The sequence below is a fragment of the Dryobates pubescens genome, chromosome 22 (genome assembly GCF_014839835.1).
Source record: "Dryobates pubescens isolate bDryPub1 chromosome 22, bDryPub1.pri, whole genome shotgun sequence".
Taxonomy (NCBI): Eukaryota; Metazoa; Chordata; class Aves; order Piciformes; family Picidae; genus Dryobates; species Dryobates pubescens.
In genome coordinates, this window is record NC_071633.1 from 14,700,679 (window position 1) to 14,721,340 (window position 20,662).

Sequence of the window (20,662 nt, forward strand, 5' to 3'; positions counted from 1 at the left end):
TCTGGCTTGAGGGACAGCAGATCTGATGGAAATCCCTCACTCTGCCTTGGGACTGCATAGAATCAACCAGGCTGGAAAAGACCTCAGAGGTCACCAAGTCCAGGCTGTCACCCAACACCTCCTGACTGCTAAACCATGGCTCCAAGGGCCGCAGCCAAGCCTTTCCTGAACACCTCCAGGGATGGGGACTCCACCACCTCCCTGGGCAGCACATCCCAATGGCAAATTTCTCCTTCTGGGAAGAACTTTCTCCTCACCTCCAGCCTAAACCTCCCCTGGCACAGCTTGAGACTGTGGCCTCTTGTTCTGGTGCTGCTTGCCTGGGAGAAGAGACCAACCCCCTCCTGGCTGCAACCACCCTTCAGGGAGTTGCAGAGAGCAAGAAGGTCTCCCCTGAGCCTCCTCTTCTCCAGGCTAAGCAACCCCAGCTCCTTCAGCCTCTCCTCACAGGGCTGTGCTCCAGACCCCTCCCCAGCCTTGTTGCCCTTCTCTGGACACCTTCAAGTCTCTCAATGTCCTTCTTAAATGGAGGGCTCCAGAGCTGGACACAGGACTCAAGGTGTGACTTCTGCTCTGTCTCCTGCTGGACAGCAGTGCTGTGACCTTGGTATTCCAGTGGGTCTAGGTGAACCTCATGAGGTTCCACAAGGCCAAGTGCCTCCTGCAGCTAGGGCACTCAGTGCCAGTCCAGGCTGAGGGGTGAAGGGCTGGAGAGCAGCCCTGTGGAGGCAGACTTAGGGGTACTGAGAGGTGAAAAGCTGGAGATGAGCTGGCTCAGAAGCCAACCATGGCCTTAGGGCCAGTAGCAGGAGGGAGGGGATTCTGCCCCTCTGCTGCACTCTGCTGAGACCCAACCTGCAGTGCTGGGGGCAGCTCTGGAGCACAGGCAGGGAGCTGTTGGAGCAGGGCCAGAGGAGGCCACAGCAGTGATGGCAGAGCTGGAAGCCCTCTGCTGTGAGGCCAGGCTGGCAGAGTTGGGGTTGTTCAGCCTGGAGAGGAGAAGGCTCCAGGGAGACCTTCTGGTGGCCTTTGAGTGCTTCAAGGAGCTGAGGAGAAAGCTGGGGACAGAGTTTGGAGCAGGGCCCTTTGTGCCAGGATGAGGGCTGATGGTGTGGAGCTGACACAGGTTTGAACTGGAGAGAAGGGAGGAATGTTGGACCCTGAGGGTGGTGAGAGCCTGTGCCAGGCTGCCCAGAGAGAGCTGGGAGCTGCCCCAGCCCTGGCACCACTGCAGCTCAGGTTGGTTGGAGGGGCTCTGAGCAACCTGCTGGGGTTGCTGACTGCAGCGGGGGGCTTGGGCCTGGGTGACCTATAAAGATCACTTCAAGCCAAACCATTCCATGGTTCTATGGCCACACTTCACCTGAGCCAGCTTGCCTGTGGCTCACCTGGATGTGTGGCCCCAGGGGGACTTTGTGTGCCCCTGGCTTTCCTTCCTGTGGGCCTCTGCTGAGCTCCCTGCCGGGGCTGCTCCCCCGGCAGCGGCATCGTGATGTGTGTGGGCTCTTTGTGCTCTTGCAGGGCTAAGAAAGCCAAACAACCAAACAAACAGCTCAGCTAATTGTGCTGAGGCTTTTCTGAGCAACTTGCTGGAGAGCTGATGGGGAAGCTCAGTGCCAGGAAGAAGGAATTTGGGGGGGGGGGGGGGGGGGGGAAGGGGAAAAGCTGGAGTGGAAATAGCTCGGAGCACACTTTGCTTGTTCAGCCCCCGCAGCGAGGTTGCGAAGCTCTCTGCGTCGCTGCCCAAGTTCTCCTGGCGTGTGGTGGAGCAAGCTGAGCCCTGCCAGCTCTCTCCCAGGGCACTGAGAGTCTTCTTTCTCTTTGGGAAGCCTGCCTTGGAGGTTATGGATCCCTGCCCTGGGGGGTTCTGCTCCCTTCTCCTGCAGCCAAATGCTCCTTTCCCGGCGTCTGTTCCTGCAGGCGCGACCCGCTCGGTGCATCCCAGCGTGCTGGGCTTGGGAAGGGGCCTCTGGAGGTTAGCCAGCCCAGCCCCTTGGTACCAGGGGAGGGTTAGGCTGGCCATGAGGAACAAATTGTTGCCCTTGAGGGATGCCAAGGCCTGGCCCAGGCTGCCCAGGGCAGGGGTGGAGTCCCCATCCCTGGAGGGGTTTCAGAGCAGTGGAGCTGCGGCGCTGAGGGCCAGGGTTTGGTGGTGCCCTGGCAGTTGATGGTTGGATTCCATGATCAGATTGGATGTCAGGAAGAAGTTGCTCCCCAGGAGGGTGGTGAGAGACTGGCACAGGCTGCCCCAGGGGGGTGGTGGAAGCCTCAGCCCTGGAGGCTTTTCAGGCCAGGCTGGAGGTGGCTGTGAGCAAGCTGAGGAGCCCCTGCCCACGGCAGGGGGGTTGGAACTGGCTGAGCCTCGAGGTCCCCTCCAACCCTGCCAAATCTATGAAAGGTCTCTTCCAACCAAAGCCAGTCTGTGTTTCTCAGCTCTCAACCCTGCAGCAGCCCCCTGGCAGCTGCTCAGTGGGTTAAAGAGCTCAAGCTGAGCTGGGGAGGTCCCACATCTCCTCCTGCTTCCCCCCAGCCCCCTGCCAACACCACCTGCGCTGCCCCGGCCCGGTGCCCGCTGCCTGCCCACACCGCAGCCCCCTGCTCTGACTCTCTCTTGGGATGGCTTAGTGCAGGTTTCCCCAGGGCTAGCCTGGGCTGGGTGACTGTGTAGCAGAGCCAGCTGTGTGTCCTCCTGCCTGTCCTCATGTGCACCCTCTGTTCACAGGCACCGCCTGGAGGAGGGGCAGGCCAGCAGCTGGACCCGCAGGCTCAAGGTTTTCCTTTGCTGCACAAGGACAAAAGACTCTCAGTCGGTAGGTACCAAGCAGCTGCCCTCAGGCAGGGAGCTCTGAGGCTGAGCTGTGGGGCTCAGCAGGCTGGGAGCAGCGTGGGGGCTCCTGCTGGGGGGCCTGGATGATGTGTGGCCAGTGGGGGCTGGAGGCACTCAGATCAGCCTTCATGGCAGTGCATGCAAGGACTGGGAATGCCCTGCAAGGAGCTGAGCTGCCCTCAGGCAGGGAGCTCTGGGGCTGTGCTGCTGAGCTGCCCTCAGGCAGGGAGCTCTGAGGCTGAGCTGTGGGGCTCAGCAGGCTGGGAGCAGCATGGGGGCTCCTGCTGGGGGGCATGGATGATGTGTGGCCAGTGGGGGCTGGAGGCACTCAGCTCAGCCTCCATGGCAGTGCATGCAAGGACTGGCAATGCCCTGCAAGGAGCTGAGCTGCCCTCAGGCAGGGAGCTCTGGGGCTGTGCTGCTGAGCTGCCCTCAGGCAGGGAGCTCTGAGGCTGAGCTGTGGGGCTCAGCAGGCTGGGAGCAGCATGGGGGCTCCTGCTGGGGGGCATGGATGATGTGTGGCCAGTGGGGGCTGGAGGCACTCAGCTCAGCCTCCATGGCAGTGCATGCAAGGACTGGGAATGCCCTGCAAGGAGCTGAGCTGCCCTCAGGCAGGGAGCTCTGGGGCTGTGCTGCTGAGCTGCCCTCAGGCAGGGAGCTCTGGGGCTGTGATGCTGAGCTGTGGGGCTCAGCAGGCTGGGGGGCAGCGTGGGGGCTCCTGCTGGGGGGCATGGATGATGTGTGGCCAGTGGGGGCTGGAGGCACTCAGCTCAGCCTCCATGGCAGTGCATGCAAGGACTGGCAATGCCCTGCAAGGAGCTGAGCTGCCCTCAGGCAGGGAGCTCTGGGCCTGTGCTGCTGAGCTGCCCTGAGGCAGGGAGCTCTGGGGCTGTGCTGCTGAGCTGTGGGGCTCAGCAGGCTGGGAGCAGCGTAGGGGCTCCTGCTGGGGTGAGCCTGGATGATGTGTGGCCAGTGGGGGCTGGAGGCACACAGCTGAGCCTCCATGGCAGTGCATGCAAGGACTGGGAATGCCCTGCAAGGAGCTGAGCTGCCCTCAGGCAGGGAGCTCTGGGGCTGTGCTGCTGAGCTGCCCTCAGGCAGGGAGCTCTGGGGCTGTGCTGCTGAGCTGTGGGGCTCAGCAGGCTGGGAGCAGCGTGGGGGCTCCTGCTGGGGGGCATGGATGATGTGTGGCCAGTGGGGGCTGGAGGCACTCAGCTCAGCCTCCATGGCAGTGCAGGCAAGGACTGGCAATGCCCTGCAAGGAGCTGAGCTGCCCTCACAATGGGCAGGCTTTGAGGGCTTTGGGCTGTGCTTGTTGCTCTTCCTCTCAGCCCACAGAGCCTGAAGGAGCATTTGTGTTTCTGCAGGAAGGTACAGGCACAAAGTGGAAGGCTCCAGCTGGAGCTGAGGAGAAAGTTGTTTGGGGTGAGGGTGCTGGAGGCCTGGAGCAGGCTGCCCAGAGAGGTGGTGGAGTCTCCTTGTGTGGAGAGCTTCCAAGCCCCCCATGAGGAGCACATGTGCAGAGCTTATTGCTGTCTACAACTGCCTGCAGGGAGGTTGTAGCCAGGTGGGGTTTGGGCTCTTCTCCCAGGCACCCAGCACCAGAACAAGAGGCCACAGTCTCAAGCTGTGCCAGGGGAAGTTTAGGCTGGAGGTGAGGAGGAAGTTCTTCCCAGAGAGAGTTGTTAGCCATTGGAATGTGCTGCCCAGGGAGGTGGTGGAGTCCCCATCCCTGGAGGTGTTCAAGAGGGGATTGGATGTGGCCCTTGGAGCCATGGTTAGTAGTCAGGAGGTGTTGGGTGACAGCTTGGACTTGATGATCTTTGAGGTCTCTTCCAACCTGGTTGATTCTATGATTCTATGCCAGTGTGCTGCTGGGCAAGCTGCTGGGGGTGCCCTGCTGGGGCAGGGGGCTGGGGCTGGCTGAGCTCCAGAGCTCCCTTCCCACACCACCATGCTGGGATCCTCTGACATCCCAGGATTCCTTCAACCATCTGTGGAGCTCAGGCATGGAAGTCTCCTTACTTTTGGACTTCCCCCAGCCCTAAGCACTGAAGCTGAAGAAGGCTTTGGGGTGAATCCTAGAGGAGGGCTTCAGAGGGGAGGCAGAAGTCGAGGGGTCCAGCTGAAAGAGGCTGCTGACAGGTGGGAAACAGAATGGGATGGGATAGGGGAGGGGAGGGGAGGATAGGGGAGGATAGACCAGAACAGGTTGCTGAGCTGGCAGCTCTGGGCTGGGACTTCTCAATGGGGCAACATTGCCTGGGAACACAGTGGCCTTTCAGCCAGTCCTGCAAGGGGGGCCACTGAGAGGGCAAAGGGGGCCAGTGTGAGGGCAAGGGGTGTCACTGAGAGGGCAAAGGGGGCCAGTGGGAGGGCAAGGGGTGTCACTGAGAGGGCAAAGGGGCCCAATCCAGGCTGCTGGATTTCTGCAGTGAGGGCTGTGGCAATTGCCTGCACCCTGCAGACAGCTGCCCAGCACTTCCCACCAGAGCCTTTCAGCCTAAGCCACACTGGCTGCCATCTGTGAGGGCCACACGCTCAGGGAGCCCTCACCTGCCTCCCCATCCTCTGAGGTTCAGATCCCAGCCTCATTTCTCTGCCTCTCCCAGCTCACCTCCCCTCCAATCTGCTCCCTGGGTTTTGTCAGCTGCCTCTGTGAGGAGCCCAAAGACAAGGCTATATTTAGTGAGGACATCACTGATGTGCTTGGTCCCTTGATGCTTTCCCTGGCACTTTCTTTGCCCTTCTGCTGAAGCTAAACATTTCCCCTGTTTTTTTCCCCCCTCCTCCTTCTCTTGGCCACTCCTCTGCACTGATGTCTTTGCTGAAGTGTCCTTGATACCTCCTAGCTGCTTTCCAGACAGGTTGTCATGAATTCAGAGCCCAGCACACGCAGGAAGCTTAGCCTGCTGCTTTTTCACACTGAATCCAAGCGTGGGGGAGCTTGGAAGGGACCTCTGGAGATCATCCTGACTGACTGAAAGGCCACTGTGATCCCAGGCAATGCTGCCCCATTGAGAGGTCCCAGCCCAGAGCTGCCAGCTCAGCAACCTGGTCTGGTTTGGTCTGGTCCATTCCATTCCATTCCATTCCATTCCATTCCATTCCATTCCATTCCATTCCATTCCATTCCATTCCACTTCATTCCATCCCATTCTGTTTCCCACCTGTCAGCAGCCTCTTTCAGCTGGACCCCTCGACCTCTGCCTCCCCTCTGAAGCCCTTCTCTAGGACTCACCCCAAAGCCTTCTTCAGCTTCAGTGCTTAGGGCTGGGGGAAGTCCAAAAGTAAGGAGACTTCCATGCCTGAGCTCCACAGATGGTTGAAGGAATCCTGGGATGTCAGAGGATCCCAGCATGGTGGTGTGGGAAGGGAGCTCTGGAGCTCAGCCAGCCCCAGCCCCCTGCCCCAGCAGGGCACCCCCAGCAGCTTGCCCAGCAGCACAGTGCCCAGGGGGGGTTGCAAGCTCTCCACACAAGGACACTCCACAACCTCTCTGGGCAGCCTGCTCCAGGCCTCCAGCACCCTCACCCCAAACAACTTTCTCCTCAGCTTCAGAGGCAACCTCCTGCCTGCCACTTTGTGCCCTCTGCCCCTTGGCCTGGCCCTGGGCACCACTCAGCAGAGTCTGGCCCCAGCCTCTTGCCCCCCACAGCTCCTTTAGCTCTTGCTGAGCATTGCTCAGCTGCCCTCTGGGGCTGCTCTCCTGCAGGCTCCACAGCCCCAGGGCTCTCAGCCTTTGCTCCTCACAGAGCTGCTCCAGGCCCCTCAGCATCCTCAGAGCCTGCCCTGGGCTCTCTCCAGCAGTTCCCAGTCTCTCTTGGACTGAGTCAGTACAGGACAAAGGCCTTTGCTGTTCTGCAGTCACCCCACAACATATACTGGCCTCCTCACCCTCCCAGTGGCATGCTCCTGCTGGACTGGATGAAATGCCACCATGTTCCCAGACAGTGTCCCAGCCTTGACCTGCTGTCCCTCTGAGACCTCAGACCCAGCACTGGTGGCTCTCACAGATCCTCTCCTCGAGCTGCTTAGGACAATCCATGTGGAAAACTGGAGCCAAGCAAGCTTTGTGTCACAGCAGCTCCAGCAGCAGCATTTTGCTGTCTCTGAGTCTGCTGGAGGCTGGGGCCAGACTCTGCTGAGTGGTACCCATGGCCAGGCCAAGGGGCAGAGGGCACAAAGTGGCAGGCAGGAGGTTGCCTCTGAAGCTGAGGAGGAAGTTGTTTGGGGTGAGGGTGCTGGAGGCCTGGAGCAGGCTGCCCAGAGAGGTTGTGGAGTGTCCTTGTGTGGAGAGCTGGCAACCCCCCCTGGGCACTGTGCTGCTGGGCAAGCTGCTGGGGGTGCCCTGCTGGGGCAGGGGGCTGGGGCTGGCTGAGCTCCAGAGCTCCCTTCCAAGCCCCATCATGAGCCTGTGATCTCCTTAGGGGTTACTCAGTGCTCCTCTGCTTGGCCTCTGCCACCGCAGCTCAGGCATCGTCGCTCCCAGCGCCAGTGCAACCAGGTCACCTCGCCCGGAGGTGCTGGGCCTGAGGGTGGAGGATGGGTGCTGCAGCCTTGCTGGAGAGCCCTGAGAGGCCTCCCAGTGACCTGATTTCTGAACAATTCTGATTTATTCAGGAATGCAAAATATTTCTCTTCATGTCAAGCTGGGTTCCCTTCCCCCCTCTCCCCCCCTCCCCTTCTCTTACCAACCTTCCCTCTCCAGCAGCTCTGTTCCCCCTCTTGTGTTTGAGTTCAGGAGACAAGCAGCCAGCTAGCAGATCTCCACATTCCTTCTGCTGTGGAATTTCCATTTTTACATTCAGCTGGAGTGACTTCCAGCCTCTCTTTTCTTCTGCAGAAACAAGCTCTGACTTTGTGTGTCCTGGCATGACAGGCTGTGGAATGAATGCCTGTGTGTGTGTGTGTCTAAGGGAGCAGAAATGAAGCCATCATCCCTGCCTCTCCCAGCCTTCCTGGGAGGGGGGAGGGGGTAAAAAGTGTTCCAGCAGATGACTGGCATCTTCTGGGGTGGAAAAACAGTTCTGCAGAGTGGGGCTGGATCTGCTCTCAGGGGCTGGAGTGAAGCCTGCAATGTTAAAGGCTCCACCAGCTCTACCAGCTCCATGCTCCTAGATGCACAGAATGGCTTGGGTGGGAAGGGCCCTCAAAGATCATCCACTTCCACCCTCCCCCACCATGGGCAGGGACACTTCCCACCAGCCCAGCTTGCTCAAGGCCTCATCCAGCCTGGTCTTGGACACTTCCAGGGAGGAAGCATCCCTGGGCAACCTCTTCCAGTGTCTCCCCACCCTCCCTGGCAAGCATTTCTTCCTGATCTCCAGTCCAAATCAACCCTCTCCCAGCTCAGGGGATGGAGAAGAGCACCACAATCATCAAGCCACCTCCAGGTGGTCCAGGAGAGCTCTTCTTCTGGAGCAGAACACAGAGGTTGATAGCATCATAGCATCTTCCAGCTCAGGGCATGGAGAAGAACACCACAATCATCAAGCCACCTCCAGGTGGTCCAGGAGAGCTCTTCTCCTGGAGCAGAACACAGAGGTTGATAGCATCATAGCATCTTCCAGCTCAGGGCATGGAGAAGAACACCACAATCATCAAGCCATCTCCAGGTGGTCCAGGAGAGCTCTTCTGGTTCATAGGTTCATAGCATCACAGAACAGCTCAAAGATCCCTTGGGCAGGGACACCTCCCACTAGACCAGGCTGAACTTGGCTTTTTCCTCTGGTCAGGCTGTGAAGGGCTGCCCTTGCCACTTGGGCTTGATGGATTCTGCCCCTGCCCCCACTTGGAGGCTGTTTGCACTTCTTGTGGTGCTTAGAGGAGCTGCTCAAAGCTGGATGGGGTCAGCACTTCAAGGCTACTGCAGCTGAAACACTGGAGAGGTTAATGCTGGTCCATTGGCTCTTCAGTGGCACAGCTGGCACCTCCAATCCCATTCTTAATGGTGCTTTGGCTTGCTTTTGGGTGGGCAAGTGACAAAGGATAGGAAGTCACCTTGCACTCCAGGGGTCTGTCAGTGATAAAGGAAGGTAGGTCACTTCCTGCAGGACTGCTGCTGGAGGAAGGGATCTGCAGTGTGGTGGGGTGTTTTTTTACCCATCAAAGAGGAGAGATTGAGAGATCTTGGCCTGAAGATCAACCCTCCTTCAAGTGCACAGCTCAGCCTCCCTCTGCAGGCACAGCTGCAGCTGCCTGCCTTTGGGGTGCTGTGAAAACCTGGGCTGAAAGGTCAGGGTGAGGCTGTGACAGGATCAGAGGGTGTCAGGGGTTGGAAGATCATCAAGGCCAAGCCCCCTGCCAGAGCAGGAGCATAGAATCCAGCACAGGGCACACAGGAACACATCCAGATGGGGCTTGAATGTCTCCAGAGAGGGAACAGAGGTTGGAAAAGACCTTTGAGATCATTGAGTCCAACCTATTAACCAACACCATCTGATCAACTCAACCATGGCACCAAGTGCCTCACCCAGGCTCTTCCTGAACACCTCCAGGGATGGTGACTCCACCACCACCCTGGGCAGAACATCCCCATGGCCAATCTCTCTCTGTGTAGAACTTCTTCCTAACATCCAGCCTGACCCTCCCCTGGCACAGCTTGAGACTGTGGCCTCTTGTTCTGCTGCTGGGTGCCTGGGAGAAGAGACCAACCCCCTCCTGGCTACAACCTCCCTTCAGGGAGTTGTAGAGAGCAATGAGGTCTCCCCTGAGCCTCCTCTTCTGCAGGCTAAGCAACCCCAGCTCCCTCAGCCTCTCCTCCCAGGGCTGTGCTCCAGACCCCTCCCCAGCTTTGTTGCCCTTCTCTGGACACCTTCAAGTCTCTCAATGTCCTTCTTAAACTGAGGAGCCCAGAACTGGACACAGGATTCAAGGTGTGGCCTAAACAGTGCTGAGCACAGGGCAGAATGAGCTCCCTGCTCCTGCTGGCCACACTGTTCCTGCTGCAGGCCAGGATGCCCTGGGCCTTCTTGCCCCCCTGGGCACACTGCTGGCTCATAATCTTACCTTTCTCCAGGTTCTCCTTCTCAACCCCTTTTGTTTGGATGTAGTCCAAGGTGAACAATTGGACTTGATGCTCTTGAAGGTCTTTTCCAGCCTCAGTGTTTGTATGAGCTTGGTAACTTGGTCAGCTCCTTCACCTCCCATGCCTCATACCTGCTTCCTGCAACTGACTGTTCCAAATCCCATAGCAAAGGGCAGGATGGTGAACGACAAAGCAGCTGTGGACACTGATCAGGGGCTGGCTTCAGAGCTGTCACCTTCTCTGTGCTGTGCCTGGGGTGGTGAGCTCTGGGTTGAGTAAGGGATAAAATGATCCCAGAGCAGGGGTAAACTGTTCAACACCACAAAATCAGTGTGTCCCCTGAATAGCTTTGGTTCAGTTGGCCTGGATCAGCCAGGGTCTGGTCAGCAGGAGCAGGGCAGGGATTGTCCCCCTGGCCTGGGCACTGCTGAGGCCACTCCTGGAATCCTGGGGTCAGCTCTGGTCCCCTCACTCCAAGAAGGACATTGAGGAGCTGGAGCAGGGCCAGAGCAGGGCAACCAAGCTGGGGAAGGGTCTGGAGAACAGGGCTGGGGAGGAGCAGCTGAGGGAGCTGGGGGTGTTGAGCCTGGAGGAGAGGAGGCTGAGGGGAGAGCTTCTGGCTCCCTGCAGCTCCCTGCAAGGAGGCTGCAGCCAGGTGGGGGTTGGGCTCTTGTGCAAGGAACAAGTGACAGGACAAGAGGAGAGGGCCTCAAGTTGCCCCAAGAGAGGTTTAGGTTGGACAGGAGGAACAATTTCATTGCTGCCAGAGTGGTCAGGCACTGGAACAGGCTGCCCAGGGAGGTGCTGGAGTCGCCCTCGGGGAGGTGTTCAGGAAACGTGTGGCCATGGCACCTGGGGACATGGCTTAGTGGCCACAGTGGTGTCATGCTGGCACTTGGACTGGGTGATCTTAGAGGGCTTTTGCAACCCAACCAGCCCTGTGGCTCTGTGAAATTGGTTTTGAGGAGTAAGGGCAACTCTGAGATCCCCTTGGCTTGGGGTTTGCTTGGTTCTCATCTTACTTCCTCTGCTTTATTTCCAACTTAGAGCTGAGAACATAGCTCCTCTCTCCCTTTTGCTGGTGAGGTGCTCTGCTTGCCCACACAAACACCCATCACAGCACCAATTCAGTCTCAGCTGAAGCCTCCAAATGTGCCTGTGTTAAAATAAGCCCCATGCAGACCATCAGAGCAGACACTGTGTTCCCTGAAGGAACCTCCTGGCTGGTTGGGAGCCGGCGCTCCAGAAACGAGGCCGCTCCTGCCGCAGCCCTTCTCCTTCCCTGGGCCTGTTTTGTGGTTCCCCCCCACAGCCAGTCCCCCTCAACTCTTCTCCCCTGGGCTCTTTGCAGGATGCCTACTCAGAGATTGCCTACCTTTTTGCTGAGTTCTTCAGGGACCTTGACATCGTCCCCTCCGACATCATCGCGGGGCTGGTCCTCCTGCGGCAGCGGCAGCGAGCCAAGCGCAGCGCCGTGCTGGATGAGGTAGGTGGCTGAGGAGGAGCCCTCTCCCTGTGCTCTCTTATCTTGCTGCTCTCAATTGCCTTGCTGGGAGCTTCAGGAGGAAGCTCTTTACCAGGAGGGTGGAGGAGCATTGGAACAGCTAAGCCCAGGGAGGCAGTTGAGGCTCCGTCCTCGCGGGGTGTTCGAGGTGAGGCTCTCCAGAGCTGTTGGCAGCTTGGCCTGATGGAGGCTGCCTAGGTGAGCCTTGGAGGCCCCTTCCAACACAAGCCATTCTCTGGCTCTCTGACTCTGCACACCTTGCTGCTCTTGCAGGATGGGGCTGGTGCCAGTCACTGAAGCTGTCAAGTTGACAGCAACATTCCCAGCTTCTCCAGCAGCTCCTTCCTCCAAGGTTCCCAAAGAGCTGAGGCACCACTGAGCCAAACTCGTGAAGCCTGGTGCCTTTTCTGGGGCAGGTGATAGATCCAGATTTAGCTCTTGACCCCAAGGAGGCCTTGGAGGAGGTGGGAGGTACTTGCAGAGCACATGGGAAGATCACTTCTCCAGTCGTGATGTGGAGAAGGCTTCCAGCACCTGGCTAAAGCAAGCTGCAGGAGGAACTCGAGGAGGGGGGTAGGGAAACATTCCCAAGCCAACTGTGGCTTGTCCAAGCCAGCAGCAAACTCCTTGGGCTTAGTTTTCCCCTCAGAGGTGGGGTTCAGGACGTGGTGAAGAGGTTGAGCAGCAGAGTGGGAGCCAGCTGAGGGGAATGGGTTGGGGCTCCTGGGAGGTGTTGTCCCAGGGGCTTTCTGGTGGAGGTGTGGCTGTTGTCTTGGTGTCCCAGAGCAGAACTCTTGGATGTGTGTTTGTGACTTACAGGCAAACAATGACATTCTAGCTTTCCTCTCTGGGATGCCAGTGACCAGGAACACCAAGTACCTGGATCTGAAAAACGCAGTAAGTGCCTGGCTTCTGCTCCTGCAACCTGCTCCTGCTTCCTCACACCACAACCCTGCCTGTGGTGGGCTTCCCAGTGGCTTCTCTTAGGCCTCTCTGGCCCTCTCTGGAATAAGCCCAAGAAATGGGAGTGGAATTTAAAGTTAAATCCAGAAACCCCCAAAGAAAACTAAATAGAATCACAGCATTGTTTGGGTTGGAAGAGACCTCTGAGTCCAGTCCTCAACCCAGCACCACCATGGCCACCAAACCAGCCCCCAAGTGCCCTCTGAACACCACCCAGTCCAGTCCTCAACCTAGCACCACCATGGCCACCAAAACAGCCCCCAAGTGCCCTCTGAACACCATCCAGTCCAGTCCTCAACCCAGCACCACCATGGCCACCAAAACAGCCCCCAAGTGCCCTCTGAACACCATCCAGTCCAGTCCTCAACCCAGCACCACCATGGCCACCAAACCAGCCCCCGAGTGCCCTCTGAACACCACTCAGTCCAACACTCAACCCAGCACCATCATGGCCACCAAACCAGCCCCCAAGTGCCCTCTGAACACCATCCAGTCCAGTCCTCAATCCAGCACCACCATGGCCACCAAACCAGCCCCCAAGTGCCCTCTGAACACCATCCAGTCCAGTCCTCAACCCAGCACCACCATGGCCACCAAACCAGCCCCCAAGTGCCCTCTGAACACCACTCAGTCCAACACTCAACCCAGCACCATCATGGCCACCAAACCAGCCCCCAAGTGCCCTCTGAACACCACCCAGTCCAGCCCTCAACCCAGCACCACCATGGCCACCAAACCAGCCCCCAAGTGCCCTCTGAACACCACCCAGTCCAGTCCTCAACCCAGCACCACCATGGCCACCAAACCAACCCCCAAGTGCCCTCTGAACACCACCCAGTCCAGTCCTCAACCCAGCACCACCATGGCCACCAAACCAGGCCCCCAAGTGCCCTCTGAACACCACCCAGTCCAGTCCTCAACCCAGTACCACCATGGCCACCAAACCAGCTCCCAAGTGCCCGCTGAACACCACCCAGTCCAGTCCTCAACCCAGCACCACCATGGCCACCAAACCAGCCCCCGAGTGCCCTCTGAACACCACCCAGTCCAGTCCTCAACCCAGCACCACCATGGCCACCAAACCAGCCCCCAAGTGCCCTCTGAACACCACCCAGTCCAACACTCAACCCAGCACCACCATGGCCACCAAACCAGCCCCCAAGTGCCCTCTGAACACCACCCAGTCCAACACTCAACCCAGCACCACCATGGCCACCAAACCAGCCCCCAAGTGCCCTCTGAACACCACCCAGTCCAGTCCTCAACCCAGCACCACCATGGCCACCAAACCAGGCCCCCAAGTGCCCTCTGAACACCACCCAGTCCAGTCCTCAACCCAGCACCACCATGGCCACCAAACCAGCCCCCAAGTGCCCTCTGAACACCACCCAGTCCAGCCCTCAACCCAGCACCACCATGGCCACCAAACCAGCCCCCAAGTGCCCTCTGAACACCACCCAGTCCAGCCCTCAACCCAGCACCACCATGGCCACCAAACCAGCCCCCAAGTGCCCTCTGAACACCACCCAGTCCAGCCCTCAACCCAGCACCACCATGGCCACCAAACCAGGCCCCCAAGTGCCCTCTGAACACCACCCAGTCCAGCCCTCAACCCATCACCACCATGGCCACCAAACCAGGCCCCCAAGTGCCATGGCCACACATTTCTGGAACACCTGCAGGGATGGGGACTCCACCATCACCTTGCAAGGGCAGTCTGTTTCCATGCCTGACCCCTGCACTAATGTACAGCAGGCTCTAGACAGATCCCTTTCAAAGCCTCAGCTCTGCCCTCCATGAGGGGCAGAGCTGCCACATGGATGAGGAACGGCAGCGTGAGGTGTTTCCAAAGCTGGAGGGATGAGTGCAGCCTCCAGGAGCATCATGCAGAGCTCCATATGGAAGTGCCACCAGCAGAGCTCACAGAGCCCAGCAGGCAGATCTGCATCCTGCTAAGGGCAGGGAGCTGCCTGGTGGCGGTGAGCTGGAGCCCTTCTCCCTGGGGCTACCTCTCGGGGTGGAAATGGCCACAGTCTGCTCTGCTCTGCTCTGTGTGAATCAAGCTTGGCTTTCCTTCTGGACTGCTTGCTGGGACAGTCCTTCACTTGGCACAGTGTGCTCAGCCCCCCCTGGACGAGGTGGTAGTGCTGCAAGGTTGCCCTGAAGAAGGGATGGTGCGAGGAGGCAGCTCGTGGCCCTGCCGGCGGCGCCGGGAGGAGCAGGGGGGAAGCTCAGGGTCCCCAGGGGCGGTGTGCAGTGAGTCCCTTGTCTCTTGCAGCAAGAGATGCAGCGCTACAAGGAGGTCTGCTACTACATGCTCTTTGCCCTGGCTGCCTATGGCTGGCCCATTTACCTGATGAGGAAGCCCACCTGTGGACTCTGTCGCCTGGCCAGATCCTGCTCGTGAGTGCTCGCCCCGTCCCCCCCAGCACCCTGCCTTCTCCTCTGCCTTGCCCTCCTGTTTTGCCTAGTTGGAGCTGTTTCAGCACTTTCCTTTCCATCACCCCTCGGGTTTCTTGTCCCTGCCCCTGCTAGGGGGGGTTGGAATTGCTAGAGCAGTGGAGGGACAGAGCTTGGAAGCACAGGATCCAAGAGAAGACTCTGAGGGGGACACCTTAGAGCTGCATTCCGGCAGGGTAGGGTAGAGCAGGGTGGGGTAGGGTAGAGTAGAATAGAGTAGAGTAGAATAGAATAGAATAGAGTTAGAGTAGAGTAGAGTAGAGTAGAGTAGAGTAGAATAGAATTAACCAGGTTGGAAGAGACCTTTGAGATCATCCAGCCCAACCTATCACCCAACACCATCTAATCAACTAAACCATGGCACCCAGCACCCCAGCCAGGCTCTTCCTAAACACCTCCAGGGATGGGGACTCCACCACCTCCCTGGGCAGCCCATCCCAATGGACAATCTCTCTGTTTGTGAAGAACTTCTTCCTAACATCCAGCCTGAACCTCCCCTGGCACAGCTTGAGACTGTGGCCTCTTGTTCTGGTTGCCTGGGAGAAGAGACCAACCCTCACCTGGCTCCAACCTCCCTTCAGATAGTTGTAGAGAGCAAGAAGGTCTCCCCTGAGCCTCCTCTTCTGCAAGCTAAGGGTGTCTAGAGATAGGACAAGGGGGAATGGTTTGAAGCTGAGGGAGAGCAGGGTTAGACTGGAGCTTAGGAAGAAGTTCCTCAGCACTAGGCTGGTGAGAGTCTGGACCAGGCTGCCCAGGGAGGCTGTGGCTGCCTTCCCTCTGGGGATGTTCAAGGCTAGGCTGGATGAGACTTCGAGTCCAGTTGAGAGGCGTCCCTGCCCGTGGCGGGGAGGTTGGGGTGGATGATCTCCGAGGTCCCTTCTGTGATCCCTTGAGGAGATGATCCCGTCCTCCCCGCGCGTTGGTTCCTCGGGGACTGCTTGCCCTGGAGCTCTCTCTGGTGCTGGGAAGGAAAACTGCAGCAGCAGCCAGCGCCGCTGGTGCGCTGCCGCCGCTGCTGCCGCGGAGCGGAGCTGCCGCAAGCGGCGGCGGCCGCTGCTCCCCTGCCTCGCTGCCTCTCTCCTTCCTTCCCCTCGCATCGTCCCACTCCAAAGCCAGCCCCTTCCCCAGCCCTCTTTTCCTCCAAGCCCCGTTTGTTTTATCCCGGCAGGTGCTGCTGTCTGTGCCCGGCCCGGCCCCGCTATGCCCCCAGCGTCACCATCGAGGAGGACAACTGCTGCGGCTGCAACGCCATCGCCATCCGCAGGCACTTCTTGGACGAGAACATGACCTCGGTGGACATCGTCTACACCTCTTGCCACGATGCAGTAAGGAGCTTCAATAGGAATAGGACAGAAACAGGACAGAAATGGAATGGGATAGGAGAGGAATGGGATAGGAGAGGAATGGGATAGGAGAGAATTAACCAGATTGGAAAAGACCTTTGAGATCATCCAGTCCAACCTATCACCCAGCACCATCTGGTCAACTCAACCATGGCACCCAGCACCCCAGCCAGGCTCTTCCTAAACACCTCCAGGGATGGGGACTCCACCACCTCCCTGGGCAGCACATCCCAATGGCCAACCTCTCTTGCTGGGAAGAACTTTCTCCTCACCTCCAGCCTAAACCTCCCCTGGCACAGCTTGAGACTGTGTCCTCTTGTTCTGGTGCTGGGTGCCTGAGAGAAGAGATCAACCCCCACCTGACTACAACCTCCCTTCAGGTAGCTGTAGAGAGCAATAAGGCCTCCTCTTAAGCCTCCTCTTCTCCAGGCTGAGCAACCCCAGCTCCCTCAGCCTCTCCTCCCAGGGCTGTGCTCCAGACCCCTCCCCATCCTCGCCGCCCTTCTCTGGTCACATTCAAGTGTGTGCTGCTGCCCAAGATGAGGTGACTCAGAAGAGTGTTTCCCAAGAGGCAGAACCTGTCACCCTGCTCTGCAGGAGAAGAACTGCAGGAGGAATGCCTCCCCTGCTTGTTACAGGAGTGGATCTTTTCCAGGTCTATGAAACCCCTTTCTATGTGGCTGTGGACCACGAGAAGAAGAAGGTGGTCATCAGCATCCGAGGGACTCTGTCTCCAAAGGTGAGTGTGGCCTCCACTGGGCTCACACACCCTGGCAGACACCCAGGAGAGCCTGAGAGCTTCCTGACTCACACATGATGCTGGCTTGACCTGAGCTGTGGTGACTCCTTCTCTTCCAGGATGCCCTGACTGACCTCACTGGGGATGCAGAGCGCCTGCCGGTCGAGGGTCACCATGGAACGTGGCTGGGACACAAGGTGAGGAAATGAAACCAAACTCCACCACTGCTTTTCCTCATGGTTTGGCTTCTTCATTACAGCCTCCCCCCCCCTAAAAAAAAAAGAGGTCTTGAGGTTGTTTTTCAGGAGGGTGTTAAGGGCTGGCTGCAGGACAGAGCTCAGAGGGTTGTGAGCAGCGCTGCGGAGTCCAGTTGGAGGCCTGGAGCTTGTGGTGGTCCCCAGGGGTCTGTATGGGGTCCAGTCTTGTTCAAAACCTTCATCAGTAACCTGGATTGAAGGGACAGAGCTGGAGGTCTCAGCCTTTGCTCCTCACAGAGCTGCTCCAGGCCCCTCAGCGTCTTCAGAGCATCCACTGGACTCCCTCCCAGTCTCTCTTGAACTGGGGAGCCCAGAACTGGACCCAGTGCTCCAGCTGGGGCCTCACCAGGGCAGAGTAGAGGAGCAGGAGAACCTCCCTTTGACCTGCTGGCCACTCTTCTTCATGCCCCCAGGAGACCATTGGCCTTCTTGGCCAAGAAGGCTGAGAGCCCTGGGGCTGTGGAGCCTGCAGAAGAGCAGCCCCAGAGGGCAGCTGAGCAATGCTCAGCAAGAGCTAAAGGAGCTGTGGGGAGCAAGAGGCTGGGGCCAGACTCTGCTGAATGGTGCCAAGGGGCAGAGGGCACAAAGTGGCAGGCAGGAGGTTGCCTCTGAAGCTGAGGAGAAAGGTGTTTGGGGTGAGGGTGCTGGAGGCCTGGAGCAGGCTGCCCAGAGAGGTTGTGGAGTGTCCTTGTGTGGAGAGCTGGCAACCCCCCCTGGGCACTGTGCTGCTGGGCAAGCTGCTGGGGGTGCCCTGCTGGGGCAGGGGGCTGGGGCTGGCTGAGCTCCAGAGCTCCAAGCCCACCATGCTGGGCCTCTGGCTTGCTGTCTTACATAACTGCATTGAAATGGCTTTGAAATGGTAAAGCAGAAGCCTGGGTGTAAGCAGGGCAAGTCAGGCTGCTAATTAAACCCTGCTCAATTAGTAAAAGCCAAACATCTGCAGAGAGACTTAGAACCCAAATCATTGGAGTCATCCAAATGAGGTTGGGGTGGGGTTTTGTTTTTTTTTCATCCAGTGACCTTCTCAGAAGTTGTAATCAGCACCTTGAGGAGCTGTTTAAAATTCTGCTGCTGTGGGGTGGGCCAAGCTGAAGCTCCTTGAAGGACACTGGCAGGACAGGGATGTAGGCAGGGGGGGGAGGGGTGGGCTGAGACCGGTGCTCTGTGTCTGGGTTACTGATCAGCGTGGAGCTGCCTGAAATCCATTTACTGGAGGGCTGACCCCTTGCCCCAGTCCAGCAGAAGCATGCCACACATGCTGAGTTTGAAGATCATCAGGAATTTGGCAGCCTCTCAAGCTCCTCTGCCGGGGTGGGAAAGGAAGAGACAACCTGGAGGCTGTGCGCGGTGGGAAGGACGCGCAGCAGCTGCCGGAGGGGCTGAGCTCAGGGGGAGGAGGTTTGTGGGGGCTTGCAGCTGAAAGGAGGGGATTCTGCTCCTCTGCTCCCCTTTGCTGAGACCCCCCCCCCCCCTGCAGTGCTGGGGCCAGCTCTGCAGGTCCTCAGCACTGCACAGACAGGGAGCTGTTGGAGCAGGGCCAGAGGAGGGCACAGCAGTGATGGGAGGGCTGGAAGCCCTCTGCTGTGAGGCCAGGCTGGGAGAGTTGGGGTTGTTCAGCCTAGAGAAGAGAAGGCTCCAGGGAGACCTTCTGGTGGCCTTTGAGTCCCTTTGGGTGGAAAGGACTTTCAAAACCCATCCACTGCAACCCCCTGCAGTCAGCAGGGACAGCCCCAACCCCAGCAGGTTGCTCAGAGCCCCCCAACCAACCTGAGCTGCAGTGGTGCCAGGGCTGGGGCAGCTCCCAGCTCTCTCTGGGCAGCCTGGCACAGGCTCTCACCACCCTCAGGGGCAGAAATCTTTCCCTTCTCCCCAGGCTGAATCTCTCTCTGATAGTTCCAAACCATCAGCCCTTGTCCTGGCCCTGCTCAAGGGTCTGTCCCCAGCCTTCTCCTCAGCCCCTTGAAGCCCTCTGCACTTGCTTTTAGAGGTCCATGTCCTTCTTGTGCTGAGGACTCCAGGTCTGGCTGGCTGAGGGCACATAAAGTGATCTTTAGCCATGTGACTCTCTAAAGCCTCCTAAGCTCCTGTCCCCTGCAGTGCCAGTGCCACTTCTGCTTGCACTGAGCCATTAGGTCCAAATGACTCCACACAATCAGTGTGAGCAGCAGAAAGAAGGTAAAAGGGAACAAAGGGACAGCCAGGGGATTCCTTCTGGGTTCCCTGTGCAGAAAAGACACCAGGGAGAGACCCTTGCAGAAGCTGGCTTTTCCTTGGGAGCTTTGTGTTGGATGTCTTCACCTGCCAGTGCCTGAGCTGAGCCAGGGGCAGCTCATTGCCTTTCTTCTCCACTGAGCTCTTCCTTGGCCCTCTGTGTTAGCTCTTTTTCTTCTTCTCCTTTTTTTGTTCCCCATTGTTGCTGGGACAGAAGAAAGCTTCAGCCTGAGTTGTTATCAGCATTCATCTGCAGACAAAGGACAGCCCCAGGGGAGCTAATGGGGATCAGAGCCTCCTCAGCTGCCAGGCTGCATGAATGTTTTATGTCCAAAAGTCATCTTCAATGCCAACAGAAATGCAGTGGCCTGGGAACACATTTAATTAGGGGAAGAGGTAGCTGGGGAGGGTTGGTGAGAGTGGCTGGAGGGGTGCCCAGGTGGCCACAAAAGCCACCAGCAGCCTGGCCTGGAGCAGGGCAGGGATTGTCCCCCCTGGGCTGGGCACTGCTGAGGCCACAGCTGGAATCCTGGGGGCAGATTTGAGCCTCTCACTCCAAGAAGGACATTGAGGAGCTGGAGAAGGTCCAGGGGGAAGGGTTTGGAGAAGAGAGCTGGGGAAGAGCAGCTGAGGGAGCTGGGGGTGTTGAGCCTGGAGCAAAGGAGGCTGAGGGGAGAGCTTCTGGCTCTCTGCAGCTCCCTGCAGGGAGGCTGCAGCCAGGCAGGGGTTGGGCTCTTGTACCAAGGAACAAGTGACAGGACAAGTGGGAATGGCCTCAAGTTGCCCCAGGGGAGGTTTAGGTTGGCCATGAGGAGCAATTTGTTGCCCTTGAGGGTTGTCAAGGCCTGGCCCAGGGCAGTGCTGGAGTCCCCATGCCTGGAGGGCTTTCCAAGCCCTGGAGCTGCGGTGCTGAGGGCCAGGGCTTGGCGGTGCCCTGGGCAGCGCCGGGCGAAGGGTTTGGGCTCCATGATCATCAAGGGTCCCTTCCAACCCAACCCCCTCTGTGATTCCATGGCTCTGTGCTTGTCTGGAGGCCTGGCCATGCAGGAGCTGCCTCCCTGGGGCTGGCTGTTGGTTGTGCCTCCTGCTGGTTCCCTCCCGCAGGCTGCTGCGGCCTCTTCCCTGCGCTCAGCTTCACGCAGGGTGCAGCAGGCAGCCGAGGAGAGAAGCCTCTTGATGTGTACATGAGCTGCCTTATCTCCCCACCAGGGCCACCACTGAAGCTGTCTGATTGCTTGGCTTACTGCCAGTGCCACACTTGAAATATAGATGAGGCCTCAGAGCTGCTTTGGATCCAAACACGCAGCTGGGAGTGAAGGTTTAGGGCT

The 20,662-nt window shown here is 58.6% G+C and overlaps 1 protein-coding gene across 1 annotated transcript in view; it reads left to right on the forward strand.

The window, feature by feature from the left end:
* DAGLA (diacylglycerol lipase alpha) overlaps positions 1 to 20,662 on the forward strand; it is a 93,713-nt gene that overhangs the window by 55,107 nt on the left and 17,944 nt on the right. The window contains exons 7-13 of the mRNA XM_054171967.1: positions 2,723 to 2,810; positions 11,209 to 11,343; positions 12,181 to 12,258; positions 14,603 to 14,727; positions 15,953 to 16,109; positions 16,783 to 16,866; positions 16,986 to 17,063. Coding sequence (XP_054027942.1) covers positions 2,723 to 2,810; positions 11,209 to 11,343; positions 12,181 to 12,258; positions 14,603 to 14,727; positions 15,953 to 16,109; positions 16,783 to 16,866; positions 16,986 to 17,063 — 745 coding nt within the window. The remainder of the gene's footprint in view (positions 1 to 2,722; positions 2,811 to 11,208; positions 11,344 to 12,180; positions 12,259 to 14,602; positions 14,728 to 15,952; positions 16,110 to 16,782; positions 16,867 to 16,985; positions 17,064 to 20,662) is intronic.